Source organism: Vitis vinifera, chromosome 15 (assembly GCF_030704535.1).
Source record: "Vitis vinifera cultivar Pinot Noir 40024 chromosome 15, ASM3070453v1".
In the NCBI taxonomy this organism is placed as follows: Eukaryota; Viridiplantae; Streptophyta; class Magnoliopsida; order Vitales; family Vitaceae; genus Vitis; species Vitis vinifera.
Genome location: NC_081819.1, coordinates 21,853,232 through 21,868,482, shown reverse-complemented (window position 1 = coordinate 21,868,482; position 15,251 = coordinate 21,853,232). Strand labels below are relative to the sequence as shown.

Sequence of the window (15,251 nt, the reverse complement as noted above, 5' to 3'; positions counted from 1 at the left end):
GGGAAATAAATTAGAAAGGAAAGGTGGAAGAAATGAAAATGCATAGGAAAATAAAAAATGGATTTGAAGTTAATAAAATATTCTTAGATGTTGCTTCAAACTCATTTAATTTATTTTAATTTATTAAATAATTAAAAAAATATATAAATTTTTAATTAATTTTTATTCTATTATTTTTCGTAGACAATCAAATATGAGAAAATGATTATACCTCTGGTTTAACACTACTTTTATTCATTAAAACAATGTTAAATTATCTTGAATTTTTAAGAAAGACTGACAAATATTTAAATTTAGCATCTCAAAGAAATTCCTTTGTATGTTCAAAACAAAATTAAATGAAAAATAGAAGGAAATAAAACATTAAAAAAATAATAAGTAGATTTAAAATTATTAAATTATTTTAGATTTTATTTTAAATTTATTTTATTTATTATAATTCTTTTATATAGAGATTAGATAATTTAAACTTTAATTTATCAAATGAAATAATGTAATGCAATTGGTTTTATCTAAATAAAAAAAATAAAGATTAAATGATTTAAAAGTGTACGAGGTTTTTTCTTATTGTTTTCTTGGAACTAGCTATAGGGTGGGTAGTGCATGGTTAGACTTGTTGACTGCAAAGTTTTGAGCGATGGTCTTTGTCGCTCAATGCAAAGTTTTGAATATTTTAATATATGTTTTATTTTTAAAATTAATTTTTTATATAAATTAAAAAAACCCTTGTTAAAAAGTAAAGATTTATTTTATGATTTGAAATTTTTCTAAAATTTATTGTAGTAATTTTTTTAAATTTTTTTTTATACTTTAGTTTTTAAAACTTAAAAAAAAAAAAATCAATTTGTTGGGTTATATTTTTTTAAACTTGTTTTTAAAAATTGATTTTTATTCTTTAATTTAAAAATAGTTTTTAAAAATAAATTTCAGAAAATATGGTCAATTAAGTTCATTTTTTTTTGTTTTTAAAAATTATTCTTTATTTTATTTTGGTTTTAAAAATTGTTTTTCAAGAATAACGATTAAATAGTATTAGAAAATTTTTAAAACAGTTTTTTGTTTTTAAAAATAGAAAGCCATTTTTAAATCATAGGTCAAAAATTTTTGGTATTTTCATTTTTGTTTACCTTAAAGTTCACATTAAATTTTTGGTCGGTGAAGATGAAATTGAACCCAATAAGTTGCGTTTCATTTTTTATTTTTTCCTTAAAGTTAATTATTAATTTTTATTTAAAATATTTTTATTGTCTAATATTTTAAGTTGAATTATTATATTTTTAGATTATATTATATCATCAATTAATATGAAAATGAGTTTTTTTATTGGTTTTATTCAATAATTAAATTTGTTTCAATTCAAGAAGCTCTCTCCAAAGTCAAGTGATTGGCAAATGTTCGAAAGCTGAAATGGGTTTCAATCTAATCAAAATCAATCAATTTTATAAACTAAAATGAATTAATTTGACTTAATTTTATAAAAGTCGTTAAGAATTTATGTAAATTTACACCCGGCCATCTTAAAAATCACATGTATAGTTAATTTTCGAAAATATTTGAGACTTAGCCCAAATTTATAAAACAATCACTTAAATAAATAATAGAAAATAAAAAGGGTGATAGTTTACTAATTTATTATTTTATTTCATTTCCTTAAAATGGGAATGACTTGAAATGTCCGATGTTGAAGGTTATGTTTAGTTATTAGAAAGTGTAAAAAAAAAAAAAATATTAAGAAAAATAATTTTTTCATATTTGGTTATATTATAAAATATTTTAAAGAAAATTAAATATAATTAAAATTAGTTAAAATTTTATGTATTTTAAAATTATTTAATTTTTATATTGATGAATTAAAATAAATAAAATGATTTTAAAATAACAAATAAAAATAATTTATCATCTTTAACTATATTTTTTTTATTTTTCTTCATTTTTTCTTTCATTTTATTTCTCCTTTTTATTTTATTTTTTTCTTTACATCTTTCTTCAAATTTCCCATGAACCAAACATAATCTAAAAGAGTCCATATTCCTTTTATTTGTGGAAACATACACTTTGGTATTTAAGAAATTTGAAGAGTTAATGTGTTAGATTTTAGACCCAAGAGAGTAATGTGCAAAAACCGAGAAGTGTATTAAAACCTCTAGTTATGGGCTCTTGCACGAGTGAATGAAATCCAAACGGTGTCGTTTTATCATTCTTCCGGAGAAACTTAAGGATCTTCATTTGTTTTACCTCTCACGCGCTCGTGTTTACGTGAGTCGTCAGTTCAGTTCCCCTCTTCCTTATCCACTGGAAGTCGTAGAAACATCCCACCCCTAATTTTATCGAAATTACGAAGATGCTAGATGGGCAATCTCGTAAATAAGAATAAATCCGAGACCACTTTATGAATCCTCTCTTACTGAAACCACCGTCCACACCAGAGAGATAACGCAGCAATCTTCCATGGCGTCTCCCGCGCTGTTGCAGTCTAATGCGTCCTCGTTTCACGGTCAGTTCCCACTTGCCTCATCTCCCTTCTCTGTGCGTCTCCCGTACGGAAACCCTAGGAATGGATGCGGGTTTTCAGTGAAGGCTTTGTCTGAGATTGTATTGGTGGAGAAATCTGAAGCGGTGAAGACTAATCGACTCAAAACCACCTACCTTGAGAAGATAGTTCCATTGCTCAAGGAGGAGTTCTCCTATCAGAACATGCATGAGGTCACTCCCTTTCTCTGTTTAAATTTATCTGTAATTCTTATGTTTTGTTTGATTGGTGGGAAAATGAAAGAAATCGAAGGGAGTTCGTGATTCTTTATCCTTTTCTTAATTATTGAGGGAACCCGCAGAATAGAATCTGGACTGTGAACTATTTTCATATCATGACGCTCAAATTGTGTCGTTTTCCTGCTCGATGAATTTTCTCAGCCACCAAAAGGAATGGGGTGGTTAATGTTCCATTTGGTGGTTAGGAAAATGTAGGAAAAGAAAAGAGAAGAAAGTGAAGTTTTGAGTGTTTGAGTTTTCAGTGATTGGAGTTGGAGAAACTAAAGTGATACTCTATTTATTTCTTCGGCATCAGTTGCTTTGAAGGAAAACAGTCTAAAGTTCTGTTTGGTTGTTGAGAAAATGTAGGAGGCGAAATAATTTAACATCTGGAATCAATTGTTCACGAGGGCTTGGGGAAGCTACTACGATGATTTGGCTTGGTTGAGCTGATTTGTTTTAATTCCTCCGGAAATGAAAGCAATGGCAAAATTTGTTTTCTTTGCTTGTGTGTCTTCTCAGCAACCAAACAGTGGATTAGGGGGATCTTTTCCGAGAAAAGATTTTGTCACGGTACAATTAAATATAGGTGCTAAGAGATAATCTTTCCCTGGCTAACTTAAGACACCCATTCCCAAGCTCCAAAGCTTCAGAATAAAAAACGTCTTTCCATAAAAAAAACAACAGAGTCACATTGAGTATAGGCCCCTGCTAATCTTTTCTTCCTGGTGCTCCTTTTTGTTTATTTTCAGCAACATTTTCATAAGCACTTAGTAGCTTCCTTTCCTTTTACAATTTTGCATTGCTGAATGTGGATAGGTTCCAAAGATCGAAAAGATTGTTCTGAACTGTGGTATTGGAGATGCTTCACAGAATGCAAAGGGTTTAGAAGCAGCCATGAACGAGCTGGCTCTTATTGCAGGGCAGAGACCTGTAAAGACACGTGCAAGGGCATCCATTGCCACCTTCAAGCTCAGGGAAGGTCAGCCTGTTGGGATTGCTGTCACACTTAGAGGAAATGTAAGGACGTCTCTCACCCATGCGATGCTTCTTATTTTCATATTCATTTTCTGTTTGTGTCCATGATTGTTTCCAACTTAGAATTTAATGACTTAATTTTTGTTTATTGTTTAAAATGCTGAATGTAGAGTTAAAGATTTGCATACTTTTGTCACACAGTGAAACCCATATAATTAGCTGGGGTTTACTGAAATTGATCGTATTCATAAGTTTGTAAAGGTTGGAACCTTGGAGACCATTGGGTGATTCTTTTTGACACGGGGCCTTAACCTAGAACGAAATGTGAATGACTGTTCTTTCTTCAAAATTCAGAAAAGAGCTGAGTGGTGATGCTCTCTGGCAATGAGCAAGAGGTAGAGGAGTAGGCCTATATTATCCATTTTTGCTTTTTGACTGTTTGGGATGTGGGATAAATGCCTTCCTTTCAGGGTGGATTCCTGGTTTTAAAAAAAATGGACAAAATTGTTTTGAATAATCATAACAATTCAGGATACCCAAAATGTTTCACTAGCTTTGCCACATTATTTGATGTGTTGTGGCTCCATAATCCATCTTTACGATCATTTGAAAAAGAAAAGAAAAGTGACAGAATGATTCACAATTTTAATTCGTCATTCATACTTTTGCATCAACTGTTCGCATTGCATTTAAAGAGCTTCAAGATTCAAAACATCAATCATAACAATCAAAAGCAAGGCTTGGGATTTAGACGGGAGTTATGTATGATTACAAGTAGAATTTGTTTGGTAATAACCATTTTAATCATTCATTCAATTCAATTTGTGAAAACCAGAGACGGTTAATCTGTGGACATCTTGATTATGATGGCTATGATCTTGAAATTGCTGAGTTTGGATGCACGACGCCTTCCTAATCTGCATTTTTTACAGTGTATCATACTGATTTAAGAGCCAAAATTATCTTACTACATTCATATTAAATTCTTAGAATGCCAAATAAATTCCATCTTTTGTTGATGGATTACAACAGATGATGTACTCATTTCTGGATCGGCTCATCAACTTGGGGCTTCCCAGAACTAGGGATTTCCAGGGTGTGAATCCAAACAGCTTTGATGGGCATGGGAACTACAGCATTGGCATGAAGGATCAGAGTGTGTTCCCAGAGATCCGGTTTGATATTCTTGGTAGAGCAAGGGGAATGGATGTCTGTATAACGACCACTGCTAAAACAGATAAAGAAGGGCAGCAGCTACTGGCTCTCATGGGGATGCCTTTCAGAGAAGGCGGCGGCTCCACTGTCGTGCAGAGGAAGAAGAAGCTCAAGGCTCATCATTTTGATTCCAAATCAAAGGGAAGGGCCAGGAGATAAGAACTTATCCTTTCTCTATGGACCAGAGTTTCTTGATGGACCCAGAGTTTCTTGTTCCCTTCTACTTGTTTGTCTTCATGTTTCAAATCCAATTTATTGCCATTTTACATTGATATTATTTCAGAAGTCTCTCTTCCTCATTTTGCAGTTTTGCATCTTCTGAAAGTATAAGTAGTATGTCTAATTGGAAAAGTATTTCAGAGAGTTATTTAAGGGGGGAACAAGTGGGTTTATACTTTATATGATGTCCTCTTGAACAAGTGGGATTAGGGTTTTGGGAGTTAAAAAAGCCCTCAAGGGCATCTCTCACAGTGTTTATAAAAATAATTTTTGGATAGGGTCTTTTAGGAATAAATTTTTATTTAGGGGTTTACAGTTTATTAAAAACATGTGAAAACACATAGGGGCATGTTTGGGAAGAATGGGAAGAGAATATCTTTTAGTTGTTTTATACCGGACGATTATTTTAATAAATGGTTATATAAATATGTATAATGATTAAAAATATGATGTTATATATCAAAATTATTTTAAAATATATTTAAAAAATTAAAAACACATTAAAAATATTTTAAGTTTTTAAATATATTTTTATTTTATAAAAATTAAATAATAATTTTAAAAATTGTTTTTAAACAGTAATAAAACAAACCTTTTGATTCTTTGTTGAATTGTTTTTAATAATGATTTTCAAAAATTATTTTTTGGGAATTATTCTAAAAAAACGTTGCCAAACACACCGTTTGGTTCAACCAAACCAACCCATGGGCAAGTTTTAAGGCATGAACAAGACACTACTCCAACGGGAAAATATTCAGTTCAGAATTATTTTTCTTTTATTGTCCAAATAATCCATCCATTATATTTTCGGTATGCCTCCCACCAAAAGCCATCTAATTTCGTACGCTATCAATTTTTTATAAAACCTACTGAAAACAAAGTCCACAGATCCAACGGCGGTGATGGAGTTGAGCCAGCGAGGGCCCACGCTCCTCTGTTTTACCGCCGTTCAACTATGTGAAACTGAAATAGAAATCACCTCACGGACTCACTCTTTGGAACCAAATCGTTTCATTCATGACTGTGACAGGAATCTGCAATGGTTTATCACATAGCAGTTGCAGTGCCAATATCAATGGCGAAACCCTCGATTTTCAGATCACAGCAATCCATGGCTTCAGATCTTTCTCCTGACAGTACGATCTACCGACCCGATGGCAACAGTCGCCGTCGCGATCTTGTCTTCGTCGTCAACCCAAGAGGTTTTTTCCTGCTTTTCTGGGAACATTTGTACTGGCTTTTCATTATCTTCTTTGTTCTGTTTGGTTGTTGAGAAAATGAGAAGAAGATTAAAAACGAAATTTGAGTCTTGCCACTCTTGCGGTTGTTGTTGCTTTGGTGTTCGAAGTTTTGAAACTTGAGCCGAATGGTTGTGCTGATGCGGAATTTTGTTTTATGGATTATGGGGCTCGAGGTTTTGTGACTTTTGTTCTATATTTTCTTGGGAACCAAACGAAGTGTTAGTGGAAATATGGTTCTAATCTATTGGTTATCGGGAAATTCTCTCCCTCTTAATTTTCTTATTTGCTCTGTTTTGTTGCCGAGAAAAATAATGAAAATGAGAAGATATTGGTGTTTGAAATTTTAAAACTGTGACAAACTAATCTGAATACTTATATGGGATGAGGCTCGAGGCTTTGAGTTTTTTTTTTTTTTTTTTCCCTTTTTTTTTCATGATTCTGGAGAACCAAACAGAATATTAATGGATTCTTGTTATGCGATGAAAAGATTTTTTTGAATTTTTGCTATTTGATACTCTGAATTAGAGCAGGTGCAAATGGCAGAACGGGTAAGGAATGGAAGAAGCTACTGCCTTACCTCAGGTCCCGCCTTGGTGGAGAATGTAATGTGAGTTTCTTTTCTAACGCTTTATTGATATGCATACACTTGGATTTTGTCTAATCGAAGCATTGAATTTTGGAACTAGATCTTTTTCTTGACGGTGCCCCAAGCTGTGATTGCATGTGATAGAACCGTTGATTTTTTCTCTTAAATTCACCTACTAGGCCATTGTTTAAGTTAGCATACTGACAGTGTGAATATGGGGAGACTCGTGGGGGTTTTGTATGGTTTTCATGCGATCCCGCGTTGAAGAGATTATGTCTTTGTTTTTCATTTTTGAATTAATTTATTTTGTATATTGTTTGCAGATATGTGAGTCCCTAACTTCAGGACCATGTCATGCAATTGACATAACAAGGGAGGTAGGGGTTTTGAGCCTTAGTAGTTTGAGTTTGAAATTTGAACTCAATTTTAATTTTTAACACTGTACTTTGAAAGATTGCTTATAATTCCTTATATTCATCTGCCAATCTTATGATGCAGGCCATACGGGAGGGTGCTGATGCCGTGATTGCAGTTGGAGGGGATGGAACTCTTCATGAGGTGCATTTGCTTCTCTTTTAGCATGAAAGCTAGTTTATTTGCGTCTATAACAATTTACAAAATCTTTTCCCCACCTTTTAGGGCAACTATGCTGGTGGAAGTTACACACTTACAACTAACATCTCCTGATTCCTGGGTGTCTTCAGAATTGACATGTCTTGTTATGATAAATTGTCTATGACATGTCGTACTAAAGACAAAAAAATGGTACTATAGTCTCCTTTAAATAATTTAGATTCTTATAAGCTTGCTTATCAAACAACTTGCCAAGCCAATGTAAATAAGTAAATAAAATGAAACAAATTCATCTGTCGATTATGTAAAGGGTGAGACTTCTTGGGTCTTGTTGAATGGGGAGTTAAAATGAATTTATTTGAAGATTGAGATTGTAAATATATGTGATATGCTGTCTTTAAATTTTCTTTAAAAAAAAAAAAAAACTATGTGCTAACATGTTAGGAAAGGATCAAGTATCTCATTTATTCCTAGGTTCTAGGAATGTATGATTGTTATCAAGATCTGCTGTTCTTTTTATATATTCCTATTATCAATATTTGTAGCATAAATTTAGTGGATACAATGTCAATCATCTACTTTGATTTGGCAGGTTGTTAATGGCTTCTTCTGGGCTGGAAAACATGTCATTAATCATGATCAGAAGGCTGCCCCTTCAACTGCACTTGGTGTTAGTAGTTACCCAGTACCTTCTGATGTTCTTACTATAAAATGATTTCTTTTGATTTTATCTTTACTGCAAGGTGGAGTTAGTAGTAGCATGATTTATGATTTTTCTTAGTATGGATTTCTCAACAGAATATATAATTATGTTGTTCATTTTCTACAGATTATCCCCCTAGGGACTGGGTCTGATTTTTTCAGAACTCTTGGCTGGTTAGTGCCACTCTAATTTGGTTCATTTGGCAACACTCTTTTATGATATATTGCTTGCTTTACATTATTGAATGGAAGTATCTTCTGTCATTTTATCAGGAAAAATGATTCTCATGATGCTATTGAACGCATAGCCAAAGGTTATTTCATTTAACGCTTTTTTCTTGGTTTAGCATTATCAATGACTAGCATTACTATTTTTGCACTGAATTGGCCATTTTTTCTCTGCTAATGAAACTGTTGTTTTTGCAGGGCTGAGATCATGGGTAGATGTTGGTGTTATTAGTGGAGAAAGTGGTGGATCTCATTATTTTATTAATGTTGCTGATGTTCATTTGTAAGGTTAATTCATTTGTAAGGTTAACTTCCTCAGAGAATTTCAGAACTGACCTTTGTGGAAGCATATACTGGTCTGACAAATCCCATTGTTATTCTCTCTGGAATTTTTTAGGAGTGCAAAGGCAGGCTATTACGCTTCTAGATACAAAAGATTTGGAAATTTGTGTTATGTCATTGGTGCATTGCAAGCCTTTATTGGACATCAGAACCAGGACCTCAGGATCAAGGTCGGTTCAACTCATGTTTCCAAGGATAATGGATTGATTTCTGTTCTTTTTTTTTTTTTTTACATCCATACTATTATATGATTCTGTGTCCTGTGGTGTATTTTTTCATAGGAGCATTATAGTGTTTAGTTAACTTCTTGAATTGTTGTAAATCTAGATTGATGATGGTGAATGGGAAATATATCCTCAAGTAACAGCCCTTTGCATTGGCAATGCAAAATTCTTTGGTGGTGGCATGAAGATTACCCCAAATGCTGACCCTAGAAGTGGAAGTTTTGAGGTAGAACATTTTTCCTTGGCATTTTGACTTATTCTTCTACCCTCTTTTCATTTAACATAATGAAATAAGAAGCTTTGCTGGTCAATTTGAGTTTTGCTTCTTACTACTATCTCTGCAGGTTGTGATTCTTCAGGACTTCAAATGGTATGACTTTATTTTAAACCTACACAAGCTATACAAGGGGACACATTTGTCAGTAAAAAATGTATCTTCAAGAAGGTATATTCTCTCACTTTAATTGAAAACATGTTTGTCATTTGTTCTTAAGATACTTTCTGTCGCATTCCCCATTTATATGCTTCTCATTCCTGTTTTATAATGAATCATATCAGCCTTGGTAGTCTTGAACTGAAGGTAGTCAGTCTTAAGTAACTTCATATCTTGCAAAATTTTAAGATGAGGCTGTGTTAAAGACAACCCTGTTGTGGATATATCCAACATCCAACATCCTTGTAATCTCTTTGATATTCATGCTAGAATGAAAATCTTCCTCAATGGCTTGCTCAATTTAATCAAGCCTTAACTGCTTTTCCGGTTACTTTAACCACCTAGCTGCCACTGGCCTGTGCACTCCTACACTTGCGCCTTGATGTGCCCCCGTGTTCTGCATTGTTTTGTAGCTTTCTTTTATCAGCAATAACGTATGGTATTTTATTGAGATCTTGTTGATGGAAAAACCATAACGGAAACAAATGAAAATGAATTAATCATTGAAACAAATGCATCATTCGTCCCACAATTTTCATGTAGGTGACATTCAGACCCTTCTGTTGTAAATCCCTTCAAACCCATCCAAATTTATTTGTGGATACCTTATTGTGGAAGATATGCTTTGTTTGCTCCTTTTTGGACATGATTTAGTGAGTTTTGCGTGATTTTAGCGTAAGTGTTGTTAAGAGAATAACTTATTACAAGTGCGTTTGATACTGATTTTAAAAAAAAATGTTTTTAGACTTTTTTAACATTCAAAGGATAAAAATTTTCAAATATTAGAATGGTTAAAAATGTGTCTCACGTCACTGTGAAACAGACTCTGAATGTGAATGTTTCTCTAGAAAGTATTCATAGCGATTTTTTATTATTTTCAAATTGTTTTATATATTTTGTCAAACAATTAATTTTCTTCCAAAAAAAAAAAAATGCTTTCCGTGCTAAAAAGAGCTTTCTAAAAGCAATGGGAACCGACTTTCCAGTTTTCACAAAGAATCTTTTCATGGGCCTTTTTGACTTTGGTATGATCTGATGTCACGCTTTTTTTTTTTTTTTTTTTTTCATTCCCTTAAATTTTATCTTTCTCACGCGTTCATCATGATGTTCAAGTGTTGCTCTTTCCTCTTCCTACAGTGTGCGTTGTATTGAAGTGGAGGAGATTGCGGGCAGCGGCAGTATTCATGTTCAGTCCGACGGAGAACATCTGGGCTTCCTTCCCCGGAAATTCTGTATTCTTCCTGCTGCCATTGAAATGATAAGCTAACATGATTGCCAGAGGACAAAACTCTCATTAACCCATTTGGTCCATCTCTGCGCATCTCACTGAGCTTCTTTCCAACTTTCCCAACTGAGAGCAGACAGGGGAAAACAAACACGCCCCCAAGGAAATGGAGCAAAACTCTGTGGTTAGGGGAAGTAGTTGGTATGATTTATTGGAATTTGGACTCACGACAATCAAAAGAGTTGCAGTAGGTAGCCCCATCAGCTCATTGAAGTGATGTCGAGTTTAAATATAATGAATTGTTAAAATTTTTTGAGTCGGTCCAGGTCCCATCTGAGCTTCTTTAGCAATTTAGGAGTTTAATGTAATGATTTATTAGGCGTTTGGTGTCCCATCCCCCTTCAAGATTGTCGAATACACTCCAGGCCTGTCGCATCTCTCTTTTTCAATACCTGGCAGCTGAACATCAATTGCGCTCTTCATTCTTCTTTTTCATACGTTATTTTAAATTATTAAATATAAAGATTGAATAATTTAAATATATATATAAGTTTATAATTAATTTTAATTATATTTTAATTGGTATATATATATTTTTTTGTCGGAAAATTTGGATGAATTTTCCTTTTTCTCCTTGCAAGCCTCTCGTTACTGGTGTCCAATCCATTATCGTCAGATCAGAATAATTCGTTCCATGCGCTTCCACGTGTCCCAGCCGTCAATACTATTGACCGCCGCATAATTTATCAGTCCACCCTTGTGCCAACGCGTGTCGCCAACCCAACGTGTCGGCATTTTTTTTCAATCGTAGGTAGGCTTCAATCTCTCTCCACGTATAAAGGCAAGTGGGCCAACTCGCAACCTCCAACTGACGGCGTCAGGTTTAACGTCGTTATCCTCGAGAAGCCAAACCACACTCTGCACCCCCACTGCTATCTGCTTCCGAAAATTTTGATTTTCGAATTTCTCCTAACCGGCTGGCTCGGTTACCAAAGCTTAGCCTAAAGTAGTGCCGTACTTTTCTTTGCAAAATATACTTCAATTCTTTTATTTAAATAATTATTTGATTTGAAAATACCTCCGAATTATAATTTATAAATCAAAATATTTTTTTTATAAAATAAAATTTCTTATCTTTTATATTAAGGTTTTTTAAAGTCACAAATTATAAAATTAGTCAAATAATTATAGAAATTTTTATTGAATTTTTTAAAAATAAAATTGTCTCTAAATAATTAAAAAAATCAAAAAGAAAAAGAACAGGGCATAGTGCGATGGAGATGTCAAAAGCTAAAAAAAATCTTCTCAGAGTCTGGTTCGGGATCCGAACCTGAGGCTCGGACTAATCTCTTTGGACGGCTAAGATATGTCGACGGATTATTTAGCCCACTAAGAATCTCCAATACTGAGAGCTCTCAACTCCATTTTCATTTACTAGAATCTCGTTTCTGTCCCCGAAATATTGACTCCCTCTCTCGTTTCGCAGACGCGGTAGGGTTGCGTTTCGGATCCAAGTCCGATAAAAATGGCTGAACACGCCGAAGGTTCGGGTGCCGCATCTGAATCCTTGCTGGAAAAGATTACCGACAAGTTGCAAGGCCACGATTCGTCATCGTCCGGCTCCGATTCCGATTCTGATAAACCAGCGTCGCCGTCCCCCATCAAAGCCAAGGTTTTTCGCCTCTTTGGACGGGAGAAGCCGGTCCACACAGTTCTCGGCGGAGGAAAACGTAAGGACCTTCCAATCTCTCTTTCTCTCTAGGATCTAGCGTTTTTGGTTGATTAGGGTTTTGGAGGTATTTGAGGTGGGTGTAGATTTGTAGAGATTGTTTATGGATTTGTTAATTTATGTTTTGATGGAGTTGTTTTCATTGATTTAGTTGATGTTTCTGAAAATTCTATGGGAGTTCTTTTTCTTTTTTGTAATCTTATGTCTTAAGGCTTTCTTAACCATATGCTCCGTTTGGTTTCTGAGAAAATCGGGGGAAATGAAAGGAATTTGAACTTTAAGGTTCCTCTACAAAGCATAAATCTTAGTTGGGGTGGCTTTTTTTTCATCATTTTTGGGAATCTAAACAACCTAAAGCTAAAGCATAAGATTCGAATTGATCCTTCTATTTCTTTCCCGTTTGTTTTGTTGTTACCCGTAACCGAACGGATGGTAAGGCACAAGTATCTGAGAAATTAAAAGCTCCACCGAGATGGGCTTGTATGTATAAACAGGAGATGTGAGATTCAATATTTTGTTTCTATCCATTTTCCTATCTTCTCTGGAAACCAATGATAGGATGGAAGTATGGTGCTAGGTTTTAAGTTTTTTTTTTTTTTTTTTAATATATTTGAGGGATTTGTTTGTTCCGGGTCTCTCATGCCCTAACTTTATCCTCTTCGTGGGGTTTGTTGCTGTGTTCATTTAATGCAGACGCTGATGTATTTTTGTGGAGGAACAAGAAGATCTCTGCCGGAGTACTTGGCGGAGCCACTGCCATGTGGGTGCTTTTCGAATTGCTTGAATACCATCTCCTCACCCTTGTTTGCCACATTTTGATACTCTCTCTTGCAATCCTGTTCCTTTGGTCCAACGCCACCACCTTCATCAACAAGTAAGCTTCTGCATTATAGTGACCCTTCTTTGATGTGTAGTTTAGTTAAATTGTTATGTAATTGTTTTTAATGTATAGGTCTCCACCTCGCATCCCGGAAGTTCATATTCCAGAAGATCCATTCCTGCAGGCTGTCAATGCATTGAGGATTGAGATTAACTGTGGTTTTGCTGTGTTGCGGGACATCGCATCTGGAAGAGACTTAAAGAAATTCCTTATTGTATGTATTTGTGTTTCCAGTGTTTTCCTTTTAGGCTGAATTTTTGGGACATTGTTTTCAATTGGGCTGATGAGTTCAATCCTCTCTGAACTTGGTGGTATTATCTAGATTGATAAACTAGTACATAACTCACATCCTAAATGATGTGGCAGCTATAGTTTTTGAATGGGGTCTTGTAGGGCCAAATTCTACATTGAAATTGACCTTATTGCTATTTAATCATTTATTGTTGAAATGATCCCAGTTTATTTACTCACTTGTAAGAACATCTGTCTTTGTAAAACAGATTATTGCTGGCCTGTGGGTACTGTCGATCCTGGGGAGTTGCTGCAATTTCTTGACCTTGTTTTACATAAGTATGACTGCTGGTTTTATTTTTAAACATTTATAATATGAACTATATGTTGATCTGCCATGTTAATTTTTGTTATTATGATTTTGGAAAACAGCTTTTGTTTTGCTGCACACTGTACCAGTTATTTATGAGAAGTATGAAGATCGCATTGACCCATTTGCGGAGAAGGCAACAATTGAGATCAAGAAGCAGTATGCAGTATTTGATGCCAAGGTTCTGAGCAAGATCCCTAAAGTACCCTTGAAATACAAGAAGATGGCTTAGAGAGTTTGAGGTATTCTAGCAGACATTTGGTTAGATGTGGGTTTTGAAGATGTGATTTTGGCATAGTGCTCGGTATCCATGTTTGCTGGAACACTTGTTTATTTATCTTCTGCTGGTTTTTACTATTTGGGTTATTAGTTTTGTCAGTGTTTTATGTTGGTTTAGTTCCAAGTGGTAGGGCAATCATTTTAGCAGTGCCTCAGGTCCTTAACTATAGGTGGGCTTTTGTGACAACAATTATTATATCAACGTCTATCCGTACCTTGTACATTGTTTGTCACTTAATTTGGAACTGTTGATAGCTTGTATTTATGTTGATCCTCTGCTTGTTTGATTTACTTGATGCTTCCTTGTCCACTAATATGTTTTAGCATTTCCAATGCTGGAAATGCATTGTTCCTTCTGCCCAGATGGTCTCACATGGAAACAACAGGCTGAATATCATGGGACTGGAAATGTTAATCACCATGTAAAAATGGGAGGCTGCCTGAGGCCAAAAAAAAAAAAAGAAAGGGAAAAAAAAATAGAATTGTAGTGCACTCTGCAATAGTTTTTTTGGCATGTGGCACAATCATCAAATTTTCTGATCAATATTTCTTAAGACGGTTGTGGAGTAGAAAGTTATGGATTTAGATCTTTTTGGGTCATCTTGGCCAAACATGTTAAATTCTCATCTTGGGCGGCAAAATTCTCATCTGTTTGGTCAATTTATTCGAGGGGAAAATTCCCTTCTTTTTTGGTTCTACTTGACAGCAAAAATCTTATCCTTTTGGGACATCTTGACAGCAAATTCTTTTATGGGTCATCTTCGATAACGAATCATGTTGCACAATTTTGTCCTCATCTTTTTAACCTTTTACTTTTCTTTGTTGTTAGGAGGAAGTGAAGAACCTTGTTTGAGATGGTTGATGCATAGCTCTGAGGTGGTACAGGATCAATAATTTTGAGTAGTACTAAATAATGTATGTTACTGTGGGATTATACCTAGTGAGGATCCTTTTGTTTCAGATGGATCTTTGTTGTGTTTTAAACAGGTTTTCTCTGGTTTTTTATCAGACGGATCTTTCCTTGTGATGCCCATCGCCTCAATGATTT

The 15,251-nt window shown here is 34.4% G+C and overlaps 3 protein-coding genes across 4 annotated transcripts; all 3 read left to right on the top strand.

Moving 5' to 3' along the window:
• The first annotated feature begins 957 nt into the window (after nt 1-957).
• On the top strand, nt 958-5,240 carry LOC100251632 (large ribosomal subunit protein uL5c). Its single transcript, XM_002278784.5, has 3 exons — nt 958-2,703; nt 3,568-3,768; nt 4,759-5,240. The coding sequence occupies exons 1-3, from the start codon at nt 2,449-2,451 to the stop codon at nt 5,098-5,100; spliced, it is 798 nt and encodes a 265-aa protein (XP_002278820.1). The 5' UTR covers nt 958-2,448; the 3' UTR covers nt 5,101-5,240.
• A 721-nt stretch (nt 5,241-5,961) lies between these two features.
• Nucleotides 5,962-11,184, top strand: LOC100246487 (sphingoid long-chain bases kinase 2, mitochondrial). Its single transcript, XM_002278818.5, has 12 exons — nt 5,962-6,362; nt 6,932-7,008; nt 7,311-7,364; nt 7,486-7,545; nt 8,153-8,230; nt 8,390-8,436; nt 8,536-8,576; nt 8,689-8,773; nt 8,888-9,002; nt 9,160-9,282; nt 9,401-9,501; nt 10,627-11,184. The coding sequence occupies exons 1-12, from the start codon at nt 6,200-6,202 to the stop codon at nt 10,754-10,756; spliced, it is 1,074 nt and encodes a 357-aa protein (XP_002278854.1). The 5' UTR covers nt 5,962-6,199; the 3' UTR covers nt 10,757-11,184.
• A 473-nt stretch (nt 11,185-11,657) lies between these two features.
• On the top strand, nt 11,658-15,230 carry LOC100241363 (reticulon-like protein B1). 2 transcript variants are annotated; one of them, XM_059743234.1, is made up of 6 exons: nt 11,658-12,444; nt 13,137-13,317; nt 13,396-13,537; nt 13,824-13,893; nt 13,987-14,166; nt 14,567-15,230. In XM_059743234.1, the coding sequence occupies exons 1-5, from the start codon at nt 12,240-12,242 to the stop codon at nt 14,154-14,156; spliced, it is 768 nt and encodes a 255-aa protein (XP_059599217.1). In that variant the 5' UTR covers nt 11,658-12,239; the 3' UTR covers nt 14,157-14,166; nt 14,567-15,230. The 2 variants fall into 2 exon arrangements, with proteins under 2 accessions (XP_059599217.1, XP_003633965.1); XM_003633917.3 differs by having other exon boundaries at nt 11,977-12,444; nt 15,033-15,230.
• The last annotated feature ends 21 nt before the right edge of the window (nt 15,231-15,251 follow it).